Source organism: Oncorhynchus kisutch, linkage group LG19, assembly GCF_002021735.2.
Source record: "Oncorhynchus kisutch isolate 150728-3 linkage group LG19, Okis_V2, whole genome shotgun sequence".
NCBI lineage: Eukaryota > Metazoa > Chordata > Actinopteri > Salmoniformes > Salmonidae > Oncorhynchus > Oncorhynchus kisutch.
In genome coordinates, this window is record NC_034192.2 from 15,795,169 (window position 1) to 15,821,182 (window position 26,014).

At 44.7% G+C, this 26,014-nt stretch overlaps 2 protein-coding genes across 7 annotated transcripts; one reads left to right on the forward strand and one right to left on the reverse strand.

The window, feature by feature from the left end:
• Window positions 1–8,998, forward strand: LOC109864361 (interferon regulatory factor 5-like). Of its 3 annotated transcripts, XM_020452094.2 has the most exons (10): window positions 1–357; window positions 2,138–2,179; window positions 2,456–2,689; window positions 4,746–4,932; window positions 5,146–5,174; window positions 5,287–5,314; window positions 5,435–5,914; window positions 6,466–6,855; window positions 7,202–7,323; window positions 7,409–8,998. In XM_020452094.2, the coding sequence occupies exons 3-10, from the start codon at window positions 2,513–2,515 to the stop codon at window positions 7,595–7,597; spliced, it is 1,602 nt and encodes a 533-aa protein (XP_020307683.1). In that variant the 5' UTR covers window positions 1–357; window positions 2,138–2,179; window positions 2,456–2,512; the 3' UTR covers window positions 7,598–8,998. The 3 variants fall into 3 exon arrangements, with proteins under 3 accessions (XP_020307683.1, XP_031653175.1, XP_031653174.1); XM_031797315.1 differs by lacking the exons at window positions 7,202–7,323; window positions 7,409–8,998 and adding an exon at window positions 7,006–7,195; XM_031797314.1 differs by lacking the exon at window positions 2,138–2,179 and having other exon boundaries at window positions 2–357.
• On the reverse strand, window positions 8,637–25,873 carry LOC109864363 (transportin-3-like). Of its 4 annotated transcripts, none has more exons than XM_031797311.1 (23): window positions 25,566–25,873; window positions 22,243–22,443; window positions 21,826–21,899; window positions 21,402–21,558; window positions 20,727–20,870; window positions 20,223–20,398; window positions 19,884–20,022; window positions 19,645–19,791; window positions 19,334–19,441; window positions 19,121–19,212; window positions 18,829–18,968; window positions 18,335–18,526; window positions 16,168–16,259; window positions 15,970–16,046; window positions 15,745–15,805; window positions 15,341–15,481; window positions 13,500–13,616; window positions 13,317–13,411; window positions 12,917–13,073; window positions 12,488–12,655; window positions 12,115–12,227; window positions 9,596–9,687; window positions 8,637–9,455 (listed from the first exon to the last, which is right to left on the reverse strand). In XM_031797311.1, exons 1-22 carry the CDS (start codon window positions 25,677–25,679, stop codon window positions 9,627–9,629), a joined length of 2,766 nt encoding a protein of 921 aa, XP_031653171.1. In that variant the 5' UTR covers window positions 25,680–25,873; the 3' UTR covers window positions 8,637–9,455; window positions 9,596–9,626. The 4 variants fall into 4 exon arrangements, with proteins under 4 accessions (XP_031653171.1, XP_031653172.1, XP_031653170.1 ...); XM_031797312.1 differs by having other exon boundaries at window positions 15,970–16,034; window positions 25,566–25,838; XM_031797310.1 differs by having other exon boundaries at window positions 15,970–16,034; window positions 18,335–18,544; window positions 25,566–25,838.
• Window positions 25,874–26,014: the final 141 nt, after the last annotated feature.

The window sequence follows — 26,014 nt, forward strand, 5'->3', positions numbered from 1 at the left end:
ACTTCTGTCTGTCAACCGGAAGGGTGGTATCTGGGCAGGTTCAGCAAACACACAGGCACTACGTTTGTTCATGTTTAAAGTAAAATCATGTTTGGCCGCTGTTTGTGGAAAGTTTTCTGAATAAGCCTGGGACTTTCTGACTGTCATTCTCCCACACACTCCTTTGAACTTGTGACGGTGTTGGGCAAGGTTTGTGTCAGTTAGACTACCAAGTAAAAAGCTTACCTGTGGCGGCGCGCATACTCTCTGCCTGGCCTGTTTCTGTTTGTGGAAGGAGGGATCACTACAGTCAGCGTTCTTGAACTCTTCGATACAAGGGAACGAAATCATTTTGTCGAGAAGACATATCGTTAAAAGGTGGGTGCCGCTTAATTGTAATTGTAATTGTGCTTAGTTGTACTTGTTTCCTAAAACAACTATAGTAGCCTATTGAGATTTTTTTTCTTAGACCGATTACTAATTTTTTGTTATTTGAAGATTGTTTACATGATCATGTCAGTGTCAGGCAGGCGGCCTATTTTCAGCTTTTGTTGTCAGTATATATTTTCTTTTTAAATCAACCTGTCTTCTGCACACCCTGAATGAAACCTAGTGAAGCTATTCCTGTTTTAATATGTTTAAAAAAATGTAACTATAGTTTAGACAATGTAATCCAGACTTGTGCAATTATTGTTAAGTTCTTTAAATTATTGGGAAGTCCCCTTTTTAAAGCACACCATGTCCCCCACCAACATTGTAGCTACTCCACAATACTAACCTAAATTACAGTGAAAAAAAGGAAGCTTGTACATAATAAAAGTAATCCAAAATATGCATCCTGTTTGCAATAAAGAACTAAAATAACACTGCACTAAAAAGCTATGTATTGAAAGTGTTGTGTTTGGGGCAAATACAACACATCACTGAGTACCACTCTTAATATTTTCAAGCATGGTGGTGGCTGCATTATGTATGGGTATGCTTGTCATCAGCAAAGACAAGGGAGTGTTTTTTTAGGATAGAAAGACCCGGAATAGAGCTAAGTACAGGCAAAATCCTGGAAGAAGACCTGGTTCAGTCTGCTCTCCATCAAACACTGAGAGACAATTGCACCTTTCAGCATCACAATAACCTAAAACACAAGGCCAAATATGCACTGGAGTTGCTTATCAAGGCAACATTGAATGTTTTTCCGAGAGACCTAGTTACCGTTTTGACTTAAATCGGCTTGTAAATCTATGTCAAGACTTCAAAATGATTTTCTAGCAATGATCAACAACCAACTTGACAAAGCTTGAAGAATGAGGGGGGCTAGTCCTCTCTCTCTCCTCCCCCTTGTCCGCAAGTTGGAGAATTTAACATTTTTCAAATACCTGAAACAGCCTTCACCTGCAATCTAGAGCCATAATCATTATTCTTAATTCTATGTAAAAAAATAAAATAAAAAGCATGTACAGTATTTTGAGCTGCCTGTGTCCCCCTGTTGTTTTTATTTATTTTAAGAAATATGCTTCTCTGGATTTCTGCAACAATCTGTATGAAAGATTAAAAGGAATGTGAGTCTTATTTAGTAATTGCTTGCTTTTTGAAACTTTAACACCCTTGCCGGCAGGCATGCCAGCTAAGAGAAAGACAAGCTAGCTACTCTAACTTGATTGATAGCCTGAAATAACTTCTTGGTAGCTAGTTATGAGGTTGAAAAAAAGGCAAACCTATCTGGACTAGTTAATGCCAAAAATAAACACATGCCCCCTTGCCTCCTATGACCACGATGCCTCAGAACAACAACTGGGTGCAGTGTTGCATACTCATTAAAGTTACCTTGCCCTTTTCAACTTGTGTGTGTGTGTTGGTACAAGGGCTCAGAAGGACATTTGTGGCAGCCTCGGGAAGAGGACATATTCTATCTAGATGCATTAGTTTGTCTCAGGTCTTAGGCTTGTTGTCCTAGTATCAAATCAATAATTTTAGGATGACAAAAGGAAATTTGGGATTGTAATGAAATGGAGTAAAGGATTAAGGAATAGCCTACAACTGTTGCATGTTGTGTATGTTAATTCACCTAACTCTGTGATGTTTTTATTTTATTTTTTTATTGCCTTGAAAGTGTGTTTGTTCTGTATTCTTCAGCCACAGAACACTTTTTGTTTCCCTGCAGATCATTTCCTAAACAGGCCTGTTGCCATCATAAATCAAAACGGTAAATCTTGACTTGTTGACTACTCTCTCCACCTTCGTACCTCTCTTTTCCCCACCCATCCTCTCTCCATTTTCCCCAGTCTTCTTCCTGCAGATGGTAGGGAGTATCTTATCTTTCAACCCTCCCCCACATTCCCCTACCCCCATTGCCTCATCGCCCATCTGAACCATTACTATCGTATCACGCTTCAAGACAATCCCTCAGTGCCCACTCTCTCTCCTACCCCCAGTGCCCAGTCTCTCATCTTAACCATGACTTTTCCCTTCACCTTTCCAGCCCATTCACTCACCCCCTCTGAAGCCCCTTTCTCCTCCCTGCGTGGTGCTCTGCCCAATGATGAGTGTGCAGCCTCGGAGGATCCGCCTGAAGCCCTGGCTGTTAGCCCAGGTGAACAGCGGGAGGTACCCCGGCTTGCAGTGGCTCAGCCCGGACCACCGGATCTTCCAGATCCCCTGGAGGCACGCCACAAGACACTTGCCCACCTCTGAGGAAGAGAACACCATCTTCAAGGTGATAGGGGGGGATCCATGTTGAGAATGGCATGACAGATCTGGATACTTCAACTCTATGTCGTCATTCTGATATCACAATGTAGTTAGACCAAAGTTCTGCTTACTTTGTCTACTTAGATCAACTCTTTCTTGGAAGTAGCACATTTCAAGAGTATTTCTAAGGTACTCAGTTACTATGTCACCCACACACTTCCTTATCCCATTCAGTGATAAATGTATCAACTGTTTTAGTGAACTGAAATAGCCTTAGTTTCATTTCCACTGAATCTCTAGTGTCAAACCTCTCTGCGTTTTTTTGATCTCGTGTGTAAGGATGTCCACATGATATCCACTGCACTAACAGCAGCAATAGCCTACTCCCTGCCTCTTTTGACTAGTCATTTCCTCATTAGCCTTTACCCTGTTCTTCCTTTACAGTGCATTCGGAAAGTATTCAGACCCCTTGACTTTTTGCACATTTTATTACATTACAGCTTTATTCTAAAAAAGTATTAAATTACTTTTTTGCCTCGTCAATCTACACCAGTACCCCATAATGACGAAGCGAAACCGTTTTTTATGTGCAAATGTATTAAAAATTTAAAAACGTACCTTATTTACAATGGTATTCAGACCCTTTGCTATGATCTCAGGTGCATCCTATTTCCATTGATCATCCTTGAGATGTTTCTACAACTTGGTTGGAGTCCACCTGTGGTAAATCGAATTGATTGGACATGATTTGGAAAGGCACACGCCTTTCGATATAAGATCCCACAGTTGACACGGCATGACAGAGTAAAAACCAAGCCATGAGGTCGAAGGAATTGTCTGTAGAGTGCCGAGACACAGATCTGGGGAAGTGTACCAAAAAATTTCTGCAGCATTGAAGGTCCCCAAGAACACATTGGCCTCCATGATTCTTAAATGGAAGAAGTCACCAAGACTCTTCCTAGAGCTGTCCGCCTGGCCAAACTGAGCAATCAGGGGAGAAGGGCCTTAGTTAGAGCGGTGACCAAGAACTCAATTATCACTCTGACAGAGCTCCAGAGTTCCTGTGTGGAAATGGGAGAACCTTCCAGGATGACAACAATCTCTGCAGAACTCCACCAATCTGGAATTTATGGTAGAGTGGCCAGACATGGTAGAGTGGCCAGACAAAAGCCACTCCTCAGTAAAAGGCACATGACTGCCCGCTTGGAGTTTGCCAAAAGATACCTAAAGGACTCTCAGACCATGAGAAACAAGTTTGAGTTCTTTGACCTGAATGCCAAGTGTCACATATCCCTATGGGGGATATCCCTATGGCACTATCCCTATGGTGAAGCATGGTGGTGGCAGCATCATGCTGTGGGGATGTTTTTCAGCGGCAGGGACTGGGAGACTAGTCAGGCTTGAGGGAAAGATGAACGGAGCAAAGTACATAGACATCCTTGATGAAAACCTGCTCCAAAGCACTCAGCACCTCAGACTGAGGCAAAGGTTCACCTTCCAACAGGACAATGAACCTAAGAACACAGCCAAGACAGCGCAGGAGTGGCTTCGGGACAAGTCTATGTATGTCCTTGAGTGGCCCAGCCAGAGCCCGGACTTGAACTCGATCGAACACCTCTGGAGAGATCTGAAAATGTCTGTGAAGCGACACTCACCATCCAACCTGACGGAGCTTGAGAGGATCTGCAGAGAGAAAATCCCCAAATGCAGGTGTGCCAAGCTTGTAGTGTCATACCTAAGAAGACTCGAGGCTGTAATCGCTGCCGAAGGTGCTTCAACAAAGTATTAGAATGTAGGGTCTGAATACTTATGTATTTCTGCTTCAGTTTCTAAACACCTGTTTGGTTTGTCATTATGGGGTGTGTGTGTATTGATGAGGGGGGAAAAAACCATTTAAGGCTGTAATGTAACAAACTGTGGAAAAATTCCAAGGGTCTGAGGACTTTCTGAATGCACCCTAGTTGTGACTAATTGATTTGAAGTTCATTTAACCCTCACCCGTTTGATTCCATCCAGATGTGACTCCTTCTCTGATTCATTCAAATGTAACCTCTTCCTTGCCTCCCCCTCTCTTCCCCCAGGCCTGGGCTCTGGAGACAGGGAAGTACCAGGAGGGTCTGGATGAGCCGGACCCTGCCAAGTGGAAGGCCAACCTGCGCTGTGCCCTCAACAAGAGCCGGGAGTTCAAACTGAAATACGACGGCACCAAGGAGACACCCGTCCAGCCCTACAAGATCTACGAGGTCTGTGACCAGCCCTGCAATGGAGGTAAGAGTGCGTGCATAAGCATGCAGGCTCATTGGCAGCTTTGCAAGTCTTATCTGATTGTCTGTCTTCAAATTGAATTGAGTTCTTTAGAATGGCTTTGTTGAACTTGTCAAATAACCTCAGGTATTCCTGTTTTGTGAAATTATTGAGATTGAGAGGTTATTGAGAGGTTACATCATGTTGATGGCATATTCCTTTTTAATTTGGTTTCAGACACAGTTGATGAAGATGAGGAGGAGGAGGTAAGTGTAGAAAAGTAGACAATTACTTTTTCCATTATCTCAGAACAATCTGAGAACAATACCCATGTATCAGCTTTGTTACATAAACATTCAATCTTGTCTTTGTTTTCAGATGCCGAATATTGTTGACCTCTCCATTGGTAAGTGTCAATACACCTTTGCTACTGAGCCATCTGTGAATTAGGCAAAAATCCTTTTTGAAATGTGTCACTATTGACATTATGCAAGATCTTATGTGTTTGTCCTCTTGTCTCTCCCAGACCCCAGAATTAGTGACCCACGCAGTTATCAGGCATTCCCTACCTCACATGGGATAGACGTTCCCTTCAGCTCCCCCCTCAATGACAGATATGGCACCTCCCACCACATCCCTATATACCCCAGTCCCAACATGCACTCCAATCCCAACGGGGCCAATACCATGGCAGCAGATCTCCCTCAGCCAACCATGGCTCCCCCAGAGTTTTCTTCCCACATTCCATTGGTGGTGAAGTTGGAACATGGGGTCTTTGTGCACCATGGACCCGCAGAACCCTCCAACGGCCTGGGGATGGGTGGAGGGAGCATGCAGCCTCCTATGGTCACTGAGATGGCCACCATGGTTCCTTCTGCTGCATCTGCGGCTCCGGTTGCCCCTCACCCAGGTGCCGCCCCAATGGAGGCCATGTCCGGAGTCCAGAACCAGGAAGAAGGGCAGGCGGTGCCACCCTACAAATATGACCTGCTGAACAGCCTGCCATGTGAGTGGAGTAGCACCCATGCCTTGTTGAGGAGAATACTGCTTTATGTACTTTGGCAGTCAGGCACTGCAATAGTTCCTTGCATGTTATCCCAAAAAAATATTAATTGTAATTCCCCTAACCATGAAAACAGGGCGTCAACTTTATTTGGTTTTGCTGCATGCAACACAATGCCAACATTGTAATCCATTCACTCAAAACTGTTGCCTCCGATTGACTCATTCGATGGATTATAGGCTATCAGGCATTAGTGTAGTTGTCTGGAATAGCTGTCTGCCGGTCACACCCATCAAATGAAACACACTGGCAGCTGTCTGGGAGTGTGGGGGACGGTAAGACAGGTTCTGTAGTTAATTGGAATAGGCAAAATCGAGTTTCTCTTTTGTAGCTAAAGCGCTAATGTGTCATTGATAAACACTCCTTTTTCAGTCTTATGATAACTTGGTGCCAGAATACTGTTAGGCATGATTAGAAAGAGCTATATTAAATGTTGACTATTGTTGAAGTGCTTAAAATTCTTCCAACACTACATTATTTGACTCTGGTTTCAGTGACTGACCTAGACATGAAATTCCAGTATCGGGGTCGCAAGATGGGCTCCCTGACAGTGAGTAACCCCCAGGGCTGCCGGCTGTACTACGGCCACCTGGAGCCCACCCCGGAGCAGGTGGACCTGTTCGGCCCTGTCAACCTCAACCAAGTTCTATTCCCTGGCTCGGCCGACATCCAGAACGAGAAGCAGCGGTTCTACACAGAGCACCTGCTGGATGTGATGGACCGAGGCCTGATCCTGGAGATCTGGGAGCAGGATATATACGCTATCAGGTTGTGTCAGTGCAAGGTGTATTGGTCTGGGCCGGGCGTTGACGAGCAGGGGCCTCCCAACCCTATGGAGAGGGAGAGGAAGTACAAAGTGTTCAGCCTCAATAACTTCCTGCACGGTGAGTCAGTCAACCCATTTTATTCCTTGGTATTTTAGTCATCTTAAGGCAGCAGTTTCATCATGTTTGAATCCCCATCTGACATCAATTAATCACAACACCAAATGATAGTGTCAGATAACGTTTGACTCCATTGTCATGATTTTTCAGTTCACTTGAGGCTGAGTTTCAATTGATCCCTGAATATTTCAGTCACAGGCCCTTTCTGTGAGTAAGCTCTTGAGTAGTACTTATTGCTTGTACTGCTATTGTTGCACAGCCCAGGCATCTACATGGATTAGCTGTAGAACAGATATCACATTACAGGAGATTCTTTCTTTCTCCCTCTCGTGCACACCAACAACAGGGCTCATCTTGTTCCAGAAAGGTGAAACTCCAACCCCACCCCCGTTTGAGCTCTGCTTCTGCTTCGGGGAGGACTGGCCAGACCAACGGAAACCCAAGGAGAAGAAGCTCATCGTTGTGCAGGTGAGCAGAACGAATTGACCACATACCCTTCACAGATACAGTACATACACGGAATGATCACATTGTCCATCCATTTTATGTCCAGGTGGTCCCGGTGGTGGCGCGGATCCTAACAGAGATGTTTTCTGGAGATCTGTCCTGGTCCACAGACAGCATCCGACTGCAGATCTCCAACCCAGACCTGAAGGACCAGACGGTGGAGCAGTTCAAGGAGCTCCAGAGGCTTCTCCAGAGTCAGCACGGCCTGGGTCCCTGGGCCACCAATGGACCCTGAGTCAGGGGCCTCTTGCTGGGTCTTCAACAGGGCCTGTCCTGGATCAAGGCCTCGACTGCTCATGGACTATTAATAGCACACTGCACTTGGATTAACAACCTTATTCAACGTTTTGTGTGTGGGGATATTAGCCTTCTTTCAACCCTGAGCCTCCCTCATTCTATAGAATCTTCATCCAGCCAGAGCCTTGTAACTGGATCTTGGGCAGAACTACTTGTACATCGTCAAAACCCAAACTGCTCTCTTTTTTTGGTCCCTTAAATTATTTTTTGGAATTTCAATAAATACCATTGCAGTATTTTTTTTCTAATGGTGGCAGGTATTACTCAATTGTCACTTTAATTTCTATCCATTTTCTTTCGCAGCTACCTTAATCTATTGTACTAGAACGTAACTGGCTTTCGAGAATGGACACTGGTGCTATTGTGCCAAAAATGGGACTCAAGCCATACATGCAATGTAAAAAGTTTTTTTTTTTAAATAAACTAATAAATTACATTAATCAGCAAAGTGGTAATTTATTCCATGACCAGACAATTTTGTACTTTTTGTTGTGAATGGGTGAAAGCATCTACTGGTATTGTCACTTCACCCTCAGATTCTAGGGGGGGGGATTCCAGAACAGTGAAACAACTACCTCCATGTTCACTGTACAGCTGGAAGGGAACCTGTTTGTATTGTGGACATGATCCAAAACATGGACTTGGCAATGAGGGTGAACCAGTCAGCAAATTACCCTTGGAAGGGTGGTGAGTGACATGGACTTCTACATGCAGTCACTGGAAATCGATTGTGAATGGGATCGAAAAGTAGGGGCTTGTTAACATGTGTGGAAATGTCAATGGATATGTTACAGCAACATGCATGTCGGCATCTGTCTGGACATTTAAGTAGAACACAACACCTAAAACAGTGTGTGTAGGACAGCAGTGGCTCTGCAACAAATTACACCTTGGCTAACTGGTTTCTGCCAGAGGATGAGGGGTTGTGGGTCTGGGGTGAACAAAACTCTAAAACATGATACACAGACAAGGGCACGTTTGTTCCTCACTGTCGTTTTTATTGTTGTTCACAACATGACGGTGTCTGCCTATCCAAGAATGGACGATGCCAGTGAAAAAAAAAAAAAAAAGTACTATTTGCCAGAGTCCCACTCGACCTGTCACAACTCTCCTTCCCTGGCAATAGAACAGTAAAACTCCAGCCAACACGTTTAAAAAGGTCAAAGGTGACGCCAAATCTCCCAGCATTCCCTTCAACCATTTCCTAAATTCCTCCACCAAGGCAGTGGTGGCCAATTTGTGAAGGGCATCGTGGGTTTGCTATTTATTTTTCTATATGGCACCGACAGCAAGACCATGTTAAAGTTCTAAAGACACATCCATGAAAATAAATCATTTCTCAATTTAAAAACGTACAAGTCTTTTTTTGATGCATTATGATTTGCAACCAGGCACATCCTTTTTTTTTCTTTGTTTTTTCCCTTCCCTTCTCTTGTTCTTTTTGAAGATGGATCCAGAACTAATCCCATTCCATTTCTTTGAGTCGGTGAATTCTCGTTCCTCCTTGGACACGCCCTCCTGCCCTGCCCCCTTTCAACCCTCATGCCACCTGTTACTGTGGCTACAGTGAGGCAGGGGAGCGGAAGGGGGGCGTCTCTTCTCACACGGCCAAAGTCGAAGGCGCATTTCATTTACGGGTTCACCCTGTCACACCAATCCTTGCGATGCGTCTTGATTGGCTTTCCACAGTGCCAAGTCCCGCCCATCTGTCCAGTAGGAGATCCCTTTAGATTCTCGTCTGCTGCGGTCTTCAGCCTCTTTGCCGTCACCTCTGAATGTTCGCCAAAATATTTAACCTGAGGAAGAAAAACAAAGGCGATCTTACTGACACTACCAACGTAAATACGATCAGATGGTTTTTTGGAACCATCTAAAGACATGGCACCAGAGGAGTCTGTCGATCCCAGTGTGGGGGCTGTTTGGGTTGATGCCGTACCTGGTGTTCTGGCAGAGCTCTTTGGGCGTGGCTATCGGAACAATCTGGTGAACTCCCGGATAGCCCAGCACACCTGCTTACACTCCTCTGCACTGGATCGATGGACAGATTGAGAAAGAGCAACATTATTAATTTGGTACATTTACATGTTAAAGGTTATTTCAAATGAAATTTTGAAAGAAAAGGTCATTGAACATTCAGGCTCGCCATTTAGTCAAGGTCACTTTATATTAATCTGAACTGAAATTAACCCATGTCTAGCCTGCAGTTTGTCTCACAAGACTCCTACTGTGAACAAGGTGCTCCCTCAGAAATACTATCGGATTCCTGCTTACAAGCCAAATTAAAGCAGGAAGCACCAGTGACTATATCAATAAAAGAGAGGTCAGATGAAGCAGATGCTCAGCTACAGGACTGTTTTGCTAGCACAGACTGGAATATATTCCAGAATTCCTTTAATGGCATTGAGTAGTACACCACATCTGTCATTGGCTTCAATGACGTCGTCCTCACAGTGACCGTACATGCATACCCCAACCAGAAACCATGGATTACAGGCAGCATCCGCACTGAGCTAAAGGCTAGAGCTGCCGCATTCAAGGAGCGGGACTCTAAACCGGAAGCTTATAAGATATCCCAGTTTGCCCTCCGATAAACCATGAAACAGGCAAAGCATCAATACAGGACTAAGATCGGGTCGTTCTGCACGGTCTCTGACACTCATCGGATGTGGCAGGGCCTGCAAACCATTACAGACTACAAAACGGAAGCACAGCATACTGGACAAGCTAAACCACTTCTATGCTCGCTTCGAGGCAAATAACACTGAAACATGCATGAGAGCACCAGCTGTTCCGGAAGACTTGATTCACAAGGCCGCAGGCCCAGGAGGATTACCAGGACGTGTACTGCGAGCATGCGCTGACCATGACTGCACGGCCAGGCAAGACTCCAACACCATCATTAAATTTACCGATAACAACAGTGGTAGGCCTGATCACTGACAACGAGACAGCCAATAGGGAGGAGGTCAGTGACCTGGCCGTGTGGTGCAAGGACAACCTCTCCTTCAACTTGATCAAGACAAAAGGAGATGATTGTAGACTACAGGAAAATGAGGACCGAGCACACCCCCATTCCCATCGACCGGGGCTGCAGTGGAGCAGGTTGAGAGCTACAAGTTCCTTGGTGTCCACATCAAACTAACATGGTCCAAGCACACCAAGACAGCCGTGAAGCGAGCGCAACAAAACATATTCCCCCTCAGGAGACTGAAAAGATTTGGCATGGGTCTCCAGATCCTCAAAAGGTTCTCCAGCTGCACCATCGAGAGCACTGGTTGCATCACTGCCTGGTATGGCAACTGCTCGGCCTCCGACCACAAGGCACTACAGAGGGCAGTACATCACTGGGGCCAAGCTTCCTGCCATCCAGGACCTCTATACCAGGCGGTGTCAGAGGAAGGCCCTGAAAATTGTCGAAGACTCCAGCCACCCTTGTCATAGACTGTTCCCTCTGCTACCGCACGGCAAGCGGTACCGGAGCGCCAAGTCTAGGTCCAAGATGCTTCTGAACAGCTTCTACCCACAAGCCTCCTGAACATCTAGTCAAATGGCTACCCAGACTATTCACATTGCCACTCTCTTATTATCTATGCATAGTCACTAACTCTACCTACATACTACCTCAACTAACCGGTGCCCCCCACATTGACTCTGTACCAGCTCCTTCCTTCCTTCCTTCCTTCCTTCCTTCCTTCCTTCCTTCCTTCCTTCCTTCCATATATATATATATATATATATATATATATATATATATATATATATATATATATATATATATATATATATATATATATATATATATATATATATATATATATATATATATATATATATATAGACGTCCGTCCGTCCGTCCGTCCGTCCGTCTATATATATATATATATATATAATATATATATTATTATTATTATTTTTTTTTATATATTTTTTACTGCTCCTCTTTAATTACGTGTTACTTTTCTCTTATTCATATTTTTTGAAACTGCACGGTTAGGGGTCGTAAGTAAGCATTTCAGTGTAAGGTCTACACCCGTTGTATACGGCGCATGTGACAAATCAGATTGGATTTTAGCTGTCATCCATCGCCCATTCCCTCAGACACTGCGTGGGAGGGAGGGTGGAGCGCTGGAAAACTGGGGCAGGGAAGGGACGCTTCTAGGCGAGCTTGAACTTGTGGCAGGGAATCCATGAGGTTTCCCTACTCCGGTTTCCCAGCGTTCCACTGGAGCAGCTTGTTTGAGCACGCCCAGTGACACGAGCTCTTCCCAGAGTCAGAACATCAACAGCTGACAGGGAGTCAACTACTACGCAGAGTTTCACCTGACATAACTCCTGAACCTATGAGGACAACATGTGGCTAGTTAGATCATTTCTGGAAGGAATGCACCTGATGGGTACAACTGCACCAGATTACACTTGAGAAGCATGGAAGGGGTGTGGCTGTGATATGCTCACCTGGTGACCTGCTTGTGGAAGTCTGTGAGCTGTTTGTGTGTGACTGTCACCGCCCCGCCTGACGTCTCTTTAGGAAGCCCCTTCAGCGCATTCTCCAGCCAGCGGCAGAACGTCTAGAAAACATGTCCGCAACGTTAAAAGCGTTAAACACTTATCTCATGAGTGAAAGTGCTGTCATGTCATTGGAAGTGTGTGTGAATATGAATTGTGGTCCCTGTTGAAAGATGTTCTCTTATCGCCATCTTGTGGTATGACAGCAAGCACCTGCTGAAGACACCAGTGTATGTGTACATTCAACTGCATATGTATTGTACAAGTACTGTCAGAACCGAAAGAGCTAGTGTGTGTGTCAATGTACGTGTGAGAGACTCACCGGCCTGTCAAACACCATGATCTCCCAGAGCACCTCAGCCACATCGGGGAGTGTGTAAGGTGGCAGGCAGAAGCAGCATGTGTGCATGAGCTGGGTGACCAACTGCTGCCCGTGCTGCCCCATGGCCTGGCCTATTAGCTGCTTCCGCAGCTCAAAGTCATCCTCGTGCTGAAATGGGGGGGGGGGGGGGGACATGACAATCTGACTGACTGTTGTTATTCAGGGGAGACTTGATTGATCGTCAAACAGTGAATCCCCGTGTTTGATGGGACATGTTTGAGCAAGGCGAGGCACAGATTTGCTCATCTTGATGACATAAGGAATAATTTGGGATACAAATATATTTGTAGATCAGGGATTCTGTGCATTCTGCAACAGAGACGTCAAACAAACGGACTTGAAATAGATTGACTGTTGGGACTGACTCACGTCGTTGCTGACGCCCGTGTGGATGAGGTCTCTGACAAACTTCATGACGCTGCAGTTGGCATCCCGGTGGTCCAGTGTCGTGGCCGCGATGGCACACTGGATGATGTGGACGATGATGCCACTGCTGAGCAGGGTGATGGGACTACGCTGGACAAACCTGCAGAGAGAAGAAGCGAGAGAGAGAGAGAGCGAGAGAGAGAGATGGGAAGACAGACATGTCAGAGAGAGAGAGAATCTTCTTTATAACCTGAATGCCGTAAAACAAGAATGCCAATGTCAGGTCCCCAGCAATGGTTAGGTTTCATTCCTGCCACTCAGACGAGACCCATTGAAAGTAAGTGAACTAATTATTTTGGAGGGAGAGGATCAACAGTTTGAACTGTGTTCCAGTTGATCATACCTGGTAGCGAGTCTGAAGAGGTCATCTACTGTGTCTGGGTGGTTACGGAGGCCGTTGGTCTGCTCCAATAGCTGGAAGGTGGGCATACAAAGAGCCTACGGGTAGAGAGAAGGGACAAAGTCAGTTCAAAACCAATAACAACCAGAGTTCCACCGACACTCTAGTGAACTATGCCTCCCCTACCTGCAGCATGTCCAGTAGACCTTGTCTGCAGCCCTCCTCCATGCCGTACTCATCCACCAGGATGCTGCCCAGATACAGGAAGCAGGAGTGGGGATACACCTGATACACACTGACCATCTGAAACACAACATCTTCACACCTGATACACACATCTTTACACCTGGTACACACTAACCAGGGCTTGACATGAACTTTTGTGACTGGATTTGTACCTGTCTAAAAGCTCAGTCTGTGTGCGCGCCCCCCCCCCCCCCCCCTCCCTTCCACACAAAAGCAATATAACACCAAGGCCAAAACGTTTCTTGAAAATTGTGTTGTATCATGCAAGGAACCATTTCACAAAATAACATTCATTGTAAAACCCTGGTGTTGACAATGGAAGGCTGCTGGTCTCTGATCCCATGTATTATATGTCCTACCGTTGGGCCTTGAGCATCCCCCACAAAGTAAAAATACAGCACTGATGAGCTACTGGATAAAACATGTGGTTCGTCAACCCTCCATCTGGAGAACTACTGGGGGTGCAGGATTTTGATACAACCCTGCTCAAAACACACCAATCAGCTTATCAAGGACCTGTTGAGCAATGTGGTGTGTTCGAACAGCGAAGGAGCTAAATCCTGCACACCCAGTTGCTCTTCCAGATGAGGGTTGGCCACCCTGCAACATTACAATTACAACCAAATACTTTGTCTTTATAAAATAAATTCTCTTCATTCAATGAACCAGGGATTAAATGGTTATGGTGGGTGAGGTCGCCAATTTAGAAGTTAATCTATTTGTAAGGTTAAATTATTTAGTGTTCAGGGGGAGATCTTGACAGCACAGGAGTTACTTGTCAATTAGGCTATTCTAAGAATATTTGTTAGTTTTGAACAGGGGAGAATCCTAGACAATTTTGAGCGAGTGAGATGGTTTTACAACTGGAGAATGCAAGTATTGGTTTCATCAACTGCATGTTGGCTATTTGCGGTTATACCGAATTGCCAGCGGAAAGTTATTTTAGGACACCAGACATGACATTTGATGCATGCTAATAGTTAACTAGCGAGATTCAAATTCAAAACATTGTGTAGTTTGGCTGGTTATCGAGACTGTCTTTTGCATATCATTATTTACCTGCGGCACAAAATGTCACTCTCCGTCTCGCTCTCCCTCCCTCCCTCATCCAGAAACTGGCACACAGCTGACAGACACCATTACTTTACCAGGATTCTTGTTACTGACCAAACATTTGCTATAACTGGGCAAATAGCTCAGTAGCTATTATCAACAAGTGTTCTTACGCGGCTCGCTTTGACCTCAAAAACACACCTCGCGACTGCATGACTGAAAGACCACTTTGCCTGTCAGTGCAGGCCTACAATAATTATAGAGTTCTCCGACGTCTCTGCAGAGATTAGGAGGACAGTGAGCAAAACACCGTATCCGGATGACAGTAATCAAATTATGATCGAAGTAACCTAATTGTTTCATAGTGATTGTTTTCACTCGTCAATTCAGACCACTTTAAATCTGCTCGTCCGAATGTTTTTGTTTTTTAAACTTTTTTTTTTTAAACGCACACATTATATTAAGGACCTATACTAGAGTAAAAAATCCTGTAAATTCCCAGAAATCAAGAGAGAATAATCAGAAAGCCAGGGAATCCCATCAACACAGGAGTTTGGAAAAGTTACAACCCTATACTGTACATTCAGCCTAACTGTCAGTCACCAGCTGCCCTGGGCTCAACAAGCACCCGGTGGCAAAGGATTTTGTACACACAAATAACAGACGCCAACCAAGATTTATCCATCTGTATATGGGGCGCATCGTGAACCAAACACAGGGACACGCACCTGTGTGACGAGTGGCTGTAGTAGAGAGGCAGAGCCTTTGCCCACGCAGCGCACAGCGAACCGCAGGCAGCGACAACAGCGCTCCACGATGCGGTTATCAGCCTGGTGTGTGTTCAGAGTCTCTGATAGGACCGGCCAGATCTACAGAGCAGCAAGGAAACACACAATGCAGATTTAGCATGAGAAGCTGCAGGAATGACTGTACTCAATCATGGCCTCAAGTTGAAGTTAAAATCTGCAAGGGAGAGAAGCATCAGGGTAGTTGAGCCCCAGAATAGCCCCATTAAAACGAAGTCGAATTAATGGGTTGAACAAAGCAGGTTGTATGCAATGGTAGCTTTGTCCAAACGCCCAAAAAATTGCTATAAAAATCTAGAGGGTGAAAAAACAGACAGTTGCTTTACCTCCTGGATAACTTTCTGACATGGGTGTGTCTGTCCATTCTCTACGATGGGGTTTGTGTGTCTGGGGGGAAAAAAATATTAAAATGAACATTTCTGCTTAAAATATTAAACAACCAACCCAAATCATCATATCTGTATAGCAGCCATATAGCTACATAAGACATGACCTGTGCAACCAGGATATGTATATATAGTATAAATGGGTTATAAATGGGTTGAGCGTACCGGAAGATGACGGCTAGTCTGTCCAGCCAGACAGTGGGGTCAGCAGCTTTCCCATTCCTGGGGTCCTGAGAGAGAAGCTGAGGATAAGAGACAAACAAGCAAACCTGTTGGCCTCACACAAAAACCCAATCCACAAAAAACTGTTACACAATTCTACTAAGGTACCTCATACACACAACCAAACGGCAGAACACACACCTTTTTGAGGGCCATGACCTGCACAGCACACAGGTCACTCAAACACTCAGCGATCTTCTCCAGGGGCAGGCGAGCCAGGACCAGGGCTGTACCTGCAAGGTAAAACAACCAGCATTACCACAGTGACAGAGCAAGACCACCGTTTAATACAAATCAACCTCAGTAGGCAATCAAACAAAAAGACAAACAGGAACGTCGAGCCACAGTCCAGAGAGACCAGCAATTGAGAGACATTCATAAAAACAAGAGATTGAAAGTGAGAAACAGAATAGAGAAGGAGTGGAGCAGAAAGGTGTCATGGTACGCTGACGATTCATGTTCGTTTAAATCTGCAATTCCCGCCGATGGGGCTGTAGTGGAGCAGGTTGAGAGCTTCAGGTTTCTTGGCGTCCACATCACAAACAAACGATCCAAAACACACCAAGACAGTTGTGAAGAGGGCACATAAACACCAGACTGGGAAGATTTGGCAAAAAGTTCTACAGCTGCACCAGAGAGCACTGGTTGTATCACCTGCACAACCTCCAACCACAAGGCACTACAGAGGGTACATCACTGGGGCCAAGCTTCCTGCCATCCAGGATCTCTATACCAGGCGGTGTCAGAGGAAGGCCATAATTTTTTTTTGTCAAGGGCTCCAGCCCCCCTAGTCATAGACTGTTCGCTCTGCTACCGCACGGCAGGCGGTACCGGAGCTCCAAGCCTAGGTCAAAAAGGCTTCTAAACAGCTTCTACCCCCCCCAAGCCATTAGACACCTTAACATCTAATCAAATGTCTACCCGGACTATTTGAATTTTCCCCACCCCATCTTTACACGGCTGCTACTCTATCCCCGCAGTGTCACTTTACCCCTACCTACATATTACCTCAACTAACTGGTGCCCCTGCACATTGACTCTGTACCACAACCCCCTGTATATATAGTCTCATTACTGTTATTTTATTGTTGCTCCTTAAATTTGTTATATTGCTATTTTTTCTTAAACTACATTGTTTGATAAGGGCTTGTAAGTAAGCATGTCAAACCCGTTGTATTCGGCGCATGTAAAAAATAAAATTTGATTCGATTTTTGATCCCTGCACAGCCTCAGGATATAGATAATTTTTTGAACATTTTCAAACCTCAAATTATGATAAATGCACCATATAAAAAAATGAAATACATCTAACATTACTGGGTATTTTACCAATAAAATGGTCCGACGGTGAAGTGGAAATACTCTGTATTCATATCCCAAAATAAATACATTCTCACTACAATAGAAAGTTACCCAAATTAGAGAAGATCTTGCTACCATGGAAAGGACAACACCTGTCTATTTGAGGAGAAAAATGTATAAAAACACCCAATTAATTATTTAGTCATATCCCAGTTGACCTTTTTACTCATGGCCCTACCTACACTCAATTACTTTTTATTATTATTCCACTTCATTTGGAACGGGCCTATTTGTATAAATAAATACGAATTAGGAAGGCAGAAATGACTAAATATTAAAGCATTGGACCTCTCACTTTCGGCATACAAAATCTATACTTATATCTGAACTGGTTCTCTAGCAGATTAGTAAGAATGGCTCACCCAGTGTTCAAGAATGACCTTTTTATCTTCATTCAGAATACAACTTCACACTTTCGGATATTTTTAAAACAAGACATAGAAAGCTGGTTTCAATTTCGGTTTAATCCACCAGAAAAGACAGAACAAATATTTCATAGTGTTGATGTCTTCCCTATTATTCTAGAATGTAGAAAATAGTCCAAATAAAGAAAAACCCTTGAACGAGTAGGTGTCCAAACTTTTGACTGGTACTGTATGTAAGTGTATATATGGCAACTAGAAGTCAAAACGGGATGATCTTCAGAGATAGATGGGAGGGGTTGAGGGTAGCTGAAGGATGGGACTAAAAAACAAACAAAAGAAAGGTAAAAATATAGTGTGTCTGTAAAAGGTAAATAGTATGTATAAGCCCAAGTATCGTTGTCCATTAGTTTACTACAATTAGGTGAGGGGTGGTAGGGTTAGAGGAAAATATACATACAAAATACAGTGGGGGATTGAAAATACAGACAATTACACAGATAGATTGTGGCTTCTATCTGCAATATTAGATCTGATCTACACCTTCATTTTTATGTAAAAAAATAAGGGTGGCATAAGGTTACCTTTGAGGAGGCCTACGGCGGCTTCGGTCGTCAGGGCGAAGGAGTCGAGGGCACGGGCGATGTCCAGCAGGCCCTGGAAGTGCTGGGCCATGTGGTCCCGACACACAGAGCAGATGTTATGGATGGCCTTGGCCGCCACGGAAGCCAGGGTCTTCTCCCTCAGGCCCTTCATCAGGTAGTTCAGCACGGGGTCTGTGACATAGAGCGGGGCTAAGGTCATGCACACATCCAGAGTACGCAGCCAACAGAGGCGCACAGACAGAGGCGCACATTCGTAACACAGCAGGGACATAACAAAACAGAGCGACAGGCATTTGACACAGGAAGGAACAAGGAATGGAAAAATAACAAAGAAAAATGACAAGGAAATAGAGACGAGCTCAAAACGAGGGGCATACACACACACACATACGAAGATGAACCTCTAAATTGATGAACTCAATCACTCAGGACCCGAGCTAAGATATTGACCGTAGCGTGACGACTGAACCTACCTAGGAACCGCGGGTTGCGGTCAACGACCTCGCTCATCTCCCCCACCAGCTCAATGCTGGTGTAGCGCACGGCGATATGGACAGTCTCTGGCAGCAGCACCACCTGCTCTAACACCTCTGTCAGGGTGGGGTTGTTCTCACTGACAGGGGGGGAAGCATTAACACGTTACACACAAACACCTTGGGGGAAGGATATACAAATCAACAAGTAGCTGTACACATTCTACACGGTGGGGAAGCGATTTAGTCATAGCACATCATTACTCATTAACTGAACGAAGAGGACACTCACGGGTCTACACTCTTGGCGATGGCGGCCATGATGAAGAGAACCGCCTCAGTCACCTCCCAGGGAGGGTTCCCTTCTTTTAGAGTGGAGTACAACTGATAGAGCAAGAGGGAGGAAAGGAGAGAGACGGGAAAAAAAGAGAAGGAAGTCAGTATAGTTTGTAATTTGTCTTAATGACATCATTTGAACTTGTAATTTCCAAAAAAAGGTAGCTACCTGGGAGAAACATTCCATGGAGCCCACAAGGAAAATGACATCCTTCACAAGATCAGACACCCTCATCCTGAACTCCCCAAAGTCATCAGTATCTTCTGGGATGCCCTCCTGTGGATCAACACAAAAGTAGAGAAAAGGGAAGGAATGATATAGTGCCACCAAAGTTAAATGATGTACTGAACTACTTAATGAGATACACATGGTTATGGGATTCTACAAATCAGATATGACACCAGAAGAGTATTGGGGAGTACGGTCGGCATCACTGGAGTTGGTTAAGGACTCCTTGTCATGTGGTGGGTGGTCCTTACGTGGTCGGGGTCTAGTTGGCAGTGGCGGGCCAGGCCGTGCAGCAGTCTCTGGATATAGGGTCTGAAGATGCCGTGGAGGGCAGGGTCGTTGGTCTTATACAGGTTCTCTCCCAGACGATACCAGAAGTTAAAGGAGATCTCCACGACCTGAGATGAACCAGAAGAGAACTTGAAATCCACCCAAAGCAACAGAGTGTGTGTGAGCACGCTCATGTGTGTGTGTATCATGTGTTGTGTACCTCATATTGAGGGTGTCCTGCACAGATGAGCAGTAGCTCAAGCGTCCGCAGGTCTCCCATGCCCTGGCCTGGACTCCTGACTGTCGTCTCCAGAAACGTCTCACACAACTCAGTGAAGATCCTACAGTAATTCAACACTCTGAGAGCAAAAGGAGAGGGAGAGACTTGTGGATAAAAGTGATCACTCTTTTCTTCCACACAGAGGACAGCAGAGAAGAGACAGAAGAGCTCAACATCAAGAGCAATGGAGAGGAGGGATAGGTTTGGGGCAGGAAGGGGTGTGGTGATTGGATAGGTGATCTTGGTGTACGTATGAAAAGGGGAGTAGCGCGTTCGTACTTGTCGAGGTCCTCCCGCGCCACGGCCATGTGGTAGGCTGTCTCCAGCGTGAGGACGCCCTGGAAGAGCTGCTGGGCCAGGGGCATGTGCGTGTCCACGTTCTCGATGGCGTACAGCGCTGAACACACACAGTCGGACGCGGCCTCGTGCAGGTTAGTGGACGTCTCGTCTCTCTGCTGCCAAACAAACAGACAAAAAAAAAGAAGAGAGAGAACAGTACATCAAAGAGATGTTCCGGCTGAAAAACATAAACCATGCACTGTGCATACAAGCATTCTAAACCAGCATAAATTATTGCCCCCACCCCCCCATGGTTGTTGCATAAATAAGGGTTAGGAACCAATACCGCTAGTGTTTTCAATAGACTTTGGGAGTATCCTAAAAGTTGTTTGTTTTCGGGAGTGTGTCACTAGCACTGTTAATTTGTGATTCCAAAATGCGATGAGAGCGAGAGAAAGCCAGACAAACAGGGAGAGAAAGAAAGAGACCGTGACACAGACATACCAGCACTTGGAAAAGGACCATGAGGAGCTGGTTGTTGGCCATAAAGTTGCTGTCCAGGACTCCCAGGTTGAACCAGCTGCCCAGACAGCGGAACACCTTGATCAGCATTTTCTCATTGCTGCCAGACTTCTCCACACACGTCATCTGTAGATAGAGTGACAACACACACACACGCGCTAACACAGACCCTTATCAAAACCACAATGCTGTGTCCAAAGCCAAATGCACAAGGAAGTTCACCCAACAAAACAGTCACGACAGGTGTAATCAATATTGACTCCAGGAAAATTGTTGATTGTAGGTTGATGTAACCCTCAACAGAAACAGTATAGTTCTGTTTCTTTTCTGTTTGTTTTAGGAGGACAACTCCTACATTCTTACACTTAATCCTCACAAACATCTACAGTCAACCTTGGACATTCTGCAGAGAAAGATATACTACAAAGTGAGCGGTTCAGTTTGTCCCTCTTAAGGTAGTAGTTGAATAGCTTTGTGATAATGAGGCTGTACACCCCAGGGTTTTAAATTGAGATGATGAACCCATGGGAGGTCTGCTTATCCAGTAAGGGGGAGTGGTGGCGGGTGCTCTAGTTTAGACCAGCTTAATCAGGTGGGTAAAATAGGCTAGTATGTGAGAGTGTTGGCAAGAGAAAGAGGAATGGATAGAACTCTCACCAGTAGGGTGACCACAGTACTGGAGTAATAGGCCAGGTCCTCGATGATCTCTGTCCTGCGATTGGCTCCGATGCGTAGGGAGCGGCTGTGGACCTCCTCGGGGAGCACTGTAAGGATCTCTATCAGGAACGTCATGGAGCTGACGTCATTGCTATACCTGAGAAAAAAAGAGAGACGAAGAGAGAAAGAGGGGCAAGGAGAGTGGGAGGAGAGACGGCAGCAGTCAGTTATGAGAAAATTAGCATGAAGGAGATGTATTTTAAGCTTAATGTCACCTCAAACATACCACCTCATCAACTGTTTTCAATAGATTTCAACTTTATAGAACTCCCTACAGCGGTCTAATATCCTGTAAATCTTGCATTCTGTTATCCACAGCTGTGATCCGAGATGGGTGGTTGAGCGCTAATGGGAGGGGTCTTACTTTTCAATGAGGGTGTGGACACAGCCCTTCCAGGAGGCCATCTGTAGGGCGAGGTCTGCAATGGCCAGAGCGAGCTGAGAATGGGACAAGAGAAATGAGACAAGCAACCAGGAAGAACTTGTAAGGATTAGAGTATCTTAATGCCACGTAATATTGTACTTGTTAAACTGTACCACAGCTACTCCTCGGTAGTGGTACATTGGGGTAAATGCTAGATTTCTATTGTGCATTGCTAAGCCTTTTGGGACATTTAGATGGGCAGTGGGACATTCCTTGAGAGCATTCTAGGAGCATAAAGTCTGCAGACAGAAATCCAAGTCATCCTGGAGTTTCAGTGGTCACTGTGACAGGGTGGACAATAATTGGATGGGAAGGGCGTTAACCCAAAGTTACATCAATGGGCGAGGCGGCCATTACCTGGGTGACGATGATGGGGGAGAGGTCTTTGAGGCTCTGTATGTGTGAGAGCAGGGAGTCTCGGAGGGCGATATGGGTCTCTGGGGGAAGCTCAAAGAACGACATCTGGATCTTCATCTTCATGGTCTGGGCGGCAAAGTAACAAGATTCCACGTCCTGTTTCAGCTGGAGGAGTTGGTCTGCCAACTCCCACGCGTACATCTGCGGGGAGGGGAGACGGGGAGAAGAGTTAGCACCACCAACTTTATTCAGACAGTAATACCTGATACACTTGTGTGTATCAGGTAGTTGTGAAATTGTTAGGTTATATTACTTGTTAGATATTACTGCATGGTCAAGCATTTCGCTACAGTCACATTAACATCTGCTAACCATGTGTATGTGACAAATAAATATGATTTGAAGGTTACCGAAACAAGTCAAAAAACGGTATACCCTCCAGTTTTACACACACCGGCCTACACAGCTAAATGGTCTGTAAAGGATACCCAGGAACAATCAACTGACTAAACAGGGTGGAAAGGACACACATTGCTGCTTGTAGGACTTGTAATAAAATAGTTATAACATTCCTTTCTGTAATAACTGCTAGTGGCAAATATGAAAATCAAATCTTATTCCAAAATAAAACAAACCCCCACCTCATTGTTTGTTTAACCCCCCCCCCACACACACACACACACTTGTCATCCCAGGACAGTCCCGTAATTTCAGGCCCATTTCAAGTGTCCCGACATTTCTTTCTACTTTCTTCTTTCTTTTGTCATCAAGACACATTGTCAAAAAAGTGTCACAACAAAAAGTCCCTGTTCATCCACTCCATTAGCCTAAGCTATGACCCCCTAAACACACGATCCACACATAATAGACATAACAGTTTGACAAAGAGCATATTTTCATCAGAATAATTAAGCATAGGCCTACTCACAAAACATATGTAATGGCTGTAATTCAACACCATGCAGTGTTAGATGTGGAATTGTTCATCCGTTTAGAAAATTACAAAGAACAGGCAGAATAAACTACATCGAACATCCGTATATCGAAATGACAGATTTTGGTTTGTAACTCCGAAGAAAAAAAAAAGGCATTTCAACTAGCCACATTGAGCCCAGTTTCAAATGATCACTGAGAATAACTGTTGCAGACTTGAGATGCGCGTCACTTCTGTTATGGTACATCACGATTTTTTTTACTATAAAATAAGTGTCGACTGTGATAAGGTCTCAGGAAATAAGCATTGTCTGCTAAATTAACAAAGCAAGGCTATGCAATTGCACAGCCATAGGCTTCTACAAGAAAGTGCCACTGCTGAGGTTACTGCCTTTTTGAAGACTGTTCCAAATATAATATAAAATCAGTTGATATTAAGGTTTCGTTAACTTGCTATAAATTGACAATATACACGGGGCAATTTAGCAATTAGGATGTGTTATCTGTAATGTTATTAGAAATTAGGCATTGTTGCGCAATGTCGGCGTAGGCCTAGAAGGAAAAATGTTAACATTGTATTTATTGCATTTAAAAAAAAAAAATGATTATTTTTTCCCCATTCAAGAACTCAGAAAACAATAACGCGAGTACTCGAACAGTCAAAATGATTTTAAATGCCCATCCTAGTAAATGGCTCACTATGCTTACTTTCTCAATTCTGCGTCCCTACAGACACAAAAAAAAATCTAAACCTTAATCATGCAAAGACCCAAAGGGAGTAGGCCTATTTACAAATACAGTAGGCCAAATCGGATATCCTTCCTACGAGTTCACCATCAGGTGTCTTTAGCTAGCTGCCTTCATCGAGCTCGTTGCCTTAACCAACAGTTGGTCAGCTGTTAGATATTCTGGAGTATGGTATAAGGACTGTAAAGTATAACCTGGTAAAATGTGTATGAGAATTTATATTGCAAAGTTTAACAGCCAAGCCCCTTCCACATTTGTCCCCAGTGTCCAGTATGTCCTGGCAGCCAGGGTAAAAAAGCTGCTGACAGCACAGACCACATACAGTGCTCATCACTCAGATGGCTCCTGCTCTCCCAAATTAGACCGTTCAGATCCCCAAGTGCCAGCAAACTCAGGAAGTTGCTGGTGTCACAGTCTAACGTGTTTTAAAACGTGTTCAGCAACAATGCATTTTTTTTCTTAGAGAATCAATATTTGACTTTGTGAGGCCTTTCTGTGGGAACTGCATGATGGTGGGGGGAAATTGCATTTTTGAATCCAGTTAATCTCAATGCAACCTGCGGGAAGGTCATTGTTATATAAATTATAACAGTAATAAATTAAAGTTGGTCGGAATACGTAGCAGCAACATGTAGGTGGGCCGTATTTCAATCACCGATTGTCCGACGACAGACAATGATTGCATTTCCTGCAGGAGTCGAGGCAGTAACCAATGAATATGCGGAAACCAGACCGATGCAGCACCATGGGAGGAAGAAAAAAAAAAACAGATGCGGAAATAATAAAGACGGCTAACGTTAACCTGCGGCACATACCATTTACCCAACAGTATCAACACAAATGGAAGTTATTAGTGTAACTAGCCAAGTTAACGTTCGCTGACTGACTCAAAGAAAAAGCCTCCATGGCAATATCGTTAACCCGCTAACTTAGCAAACGTTATCTAGCGTGACAACACGCCCCTCCACTTAACAATTTAGCCATATGTGGCTAGAACTGCAAGTTTGTTAGCAAGTATTGGACGCTATCATGGTAGCCACCCTCGCCTCGCGCTCTTCCTGTGCTCTGACCGGATAACGGCGCTGTCATTAGCGCGAGCTACATATTCTGTAAAAGACAGCTACTGTAGTTGGCTAGGGTTAACTAAACAACTAGCTAGCAAAAACTGGATGTTAACTAGTTATCTGCTGTGTGTGGCTAACTAGCTAGCATTTTCAAACACTATGAATCGTTTGACTACACGCGAGAAAAAGCTGGCTACTGTTTGCCTTCATTATCTTCGTTGCACCGAGAAATCCCCCATAGATTTATCCCCGTTTCCATTTGACAGTTACTAGCAGGCTAGCAGTAGAAAGGGGAACTGTGTGGCTAATGCTAACTAGTTAGTAATCTGACAAACTAGCTTGACTAAGCTAACTAGCTAATGCTATGCAATGTGTTGCTAGCTAGCGTGTGAATCTATGCTCATTCATTCGTTGTTGGGTTAGCATACACAAATCAAATGGTTTTATATCACCACGGTATTACGCATTCTGATGCAATGTTTTGTTTTCGGCCTCACACGACCTGCCTAGCAAAGTCTTGTTCTAGGCCCATTCCAAGTCGCCCCCCCTCCCCCCTCCCCATTTCTCAAGTTTACTTACCGATCTCTGTAGCTCCCCCAGCCACACAGAGGCTCGCTCTTTGCCGGCGGGGTCCGGATCATGATAAAGAGCCTGAACAGCTTGATACACAAGTGCGACTGTCGGTTTCTCCATAGCGCTATGCTACGTTCCGGGTTACAGTTTAGGGTAAATGCGAAGGTGCTACAAGTTCCACAGTTTATGTTCAGACGGGGTAATATTTATTCGTTAGTTGTGCTCGCTGTTCCGACCGCCATCTCAATCGCACACAGGTTCCCCGTGTGTGTCACCGACAAACGCCCCCGTCTAGAAATACAGTTACAGGAACTAAAAGCTATACTTCACATATTCGGGGGACACAATGGGTCTCTTTTACTGTTATTGTAAAACAAGTAGTAAAAACGAGAAACACCATATCAATGTAATTGAATTCATAGTTACAATGTATAAATATGTAGCTAGGCGGTATG

What these genes read in the sequence shown, in the direction of transcription:
- LOC109864361 (XM_020452094.2), top strand. Translation starts at nt 2,513, where the DNA reads ATGATGAGTGTGCAGCCTCGGAGGATCCGCCTGAAGCCCTGGCTGTTA. An exon ending in TATTGTTGACCTCTCCATTG is followed by an intron (nt 5,315 to 5,434) that starts GTAAGTGTCAAT and finishes TGTCTCTCCCAG; the next exon opens with ACCCCAGAATTAGTGACCCA. An exon ending in CCTCAATAACTTCCTGCACG is followed by an intron (nt 6,856 to 7,201) that starts GTGAGTCAGTCA and finishes CACCAACAACAG; the next exon opens with GGCTCATCTTGTTCCAGAAA.
- LOC109864363 (XM_031797309.1), bottom strand. Translation starts at nt 25,679, where the DNA reads ATGGAGAAACCGACAGTCGCACTTGTGTATCAAGCTGTTCAGGCTCTT. An exon ending in GTCCACACCCTCATTGAAAA is followed by an intron (nt 21,559 to 21,825) that starts GTAAGACCCCTC and finishes TTTTTTTCTCAG; the next exon opens with GTATAGCAATGACGTCAGCT. An exon ending in AGACTAGCCGTCATCTTCCG is followed by an intron (nt 15,806 to 15,969) that starts GTACGCTCAACC and finishes TTTTCCCCCCAG; the next exon opens with ACACACAAACCCCATCGTAG.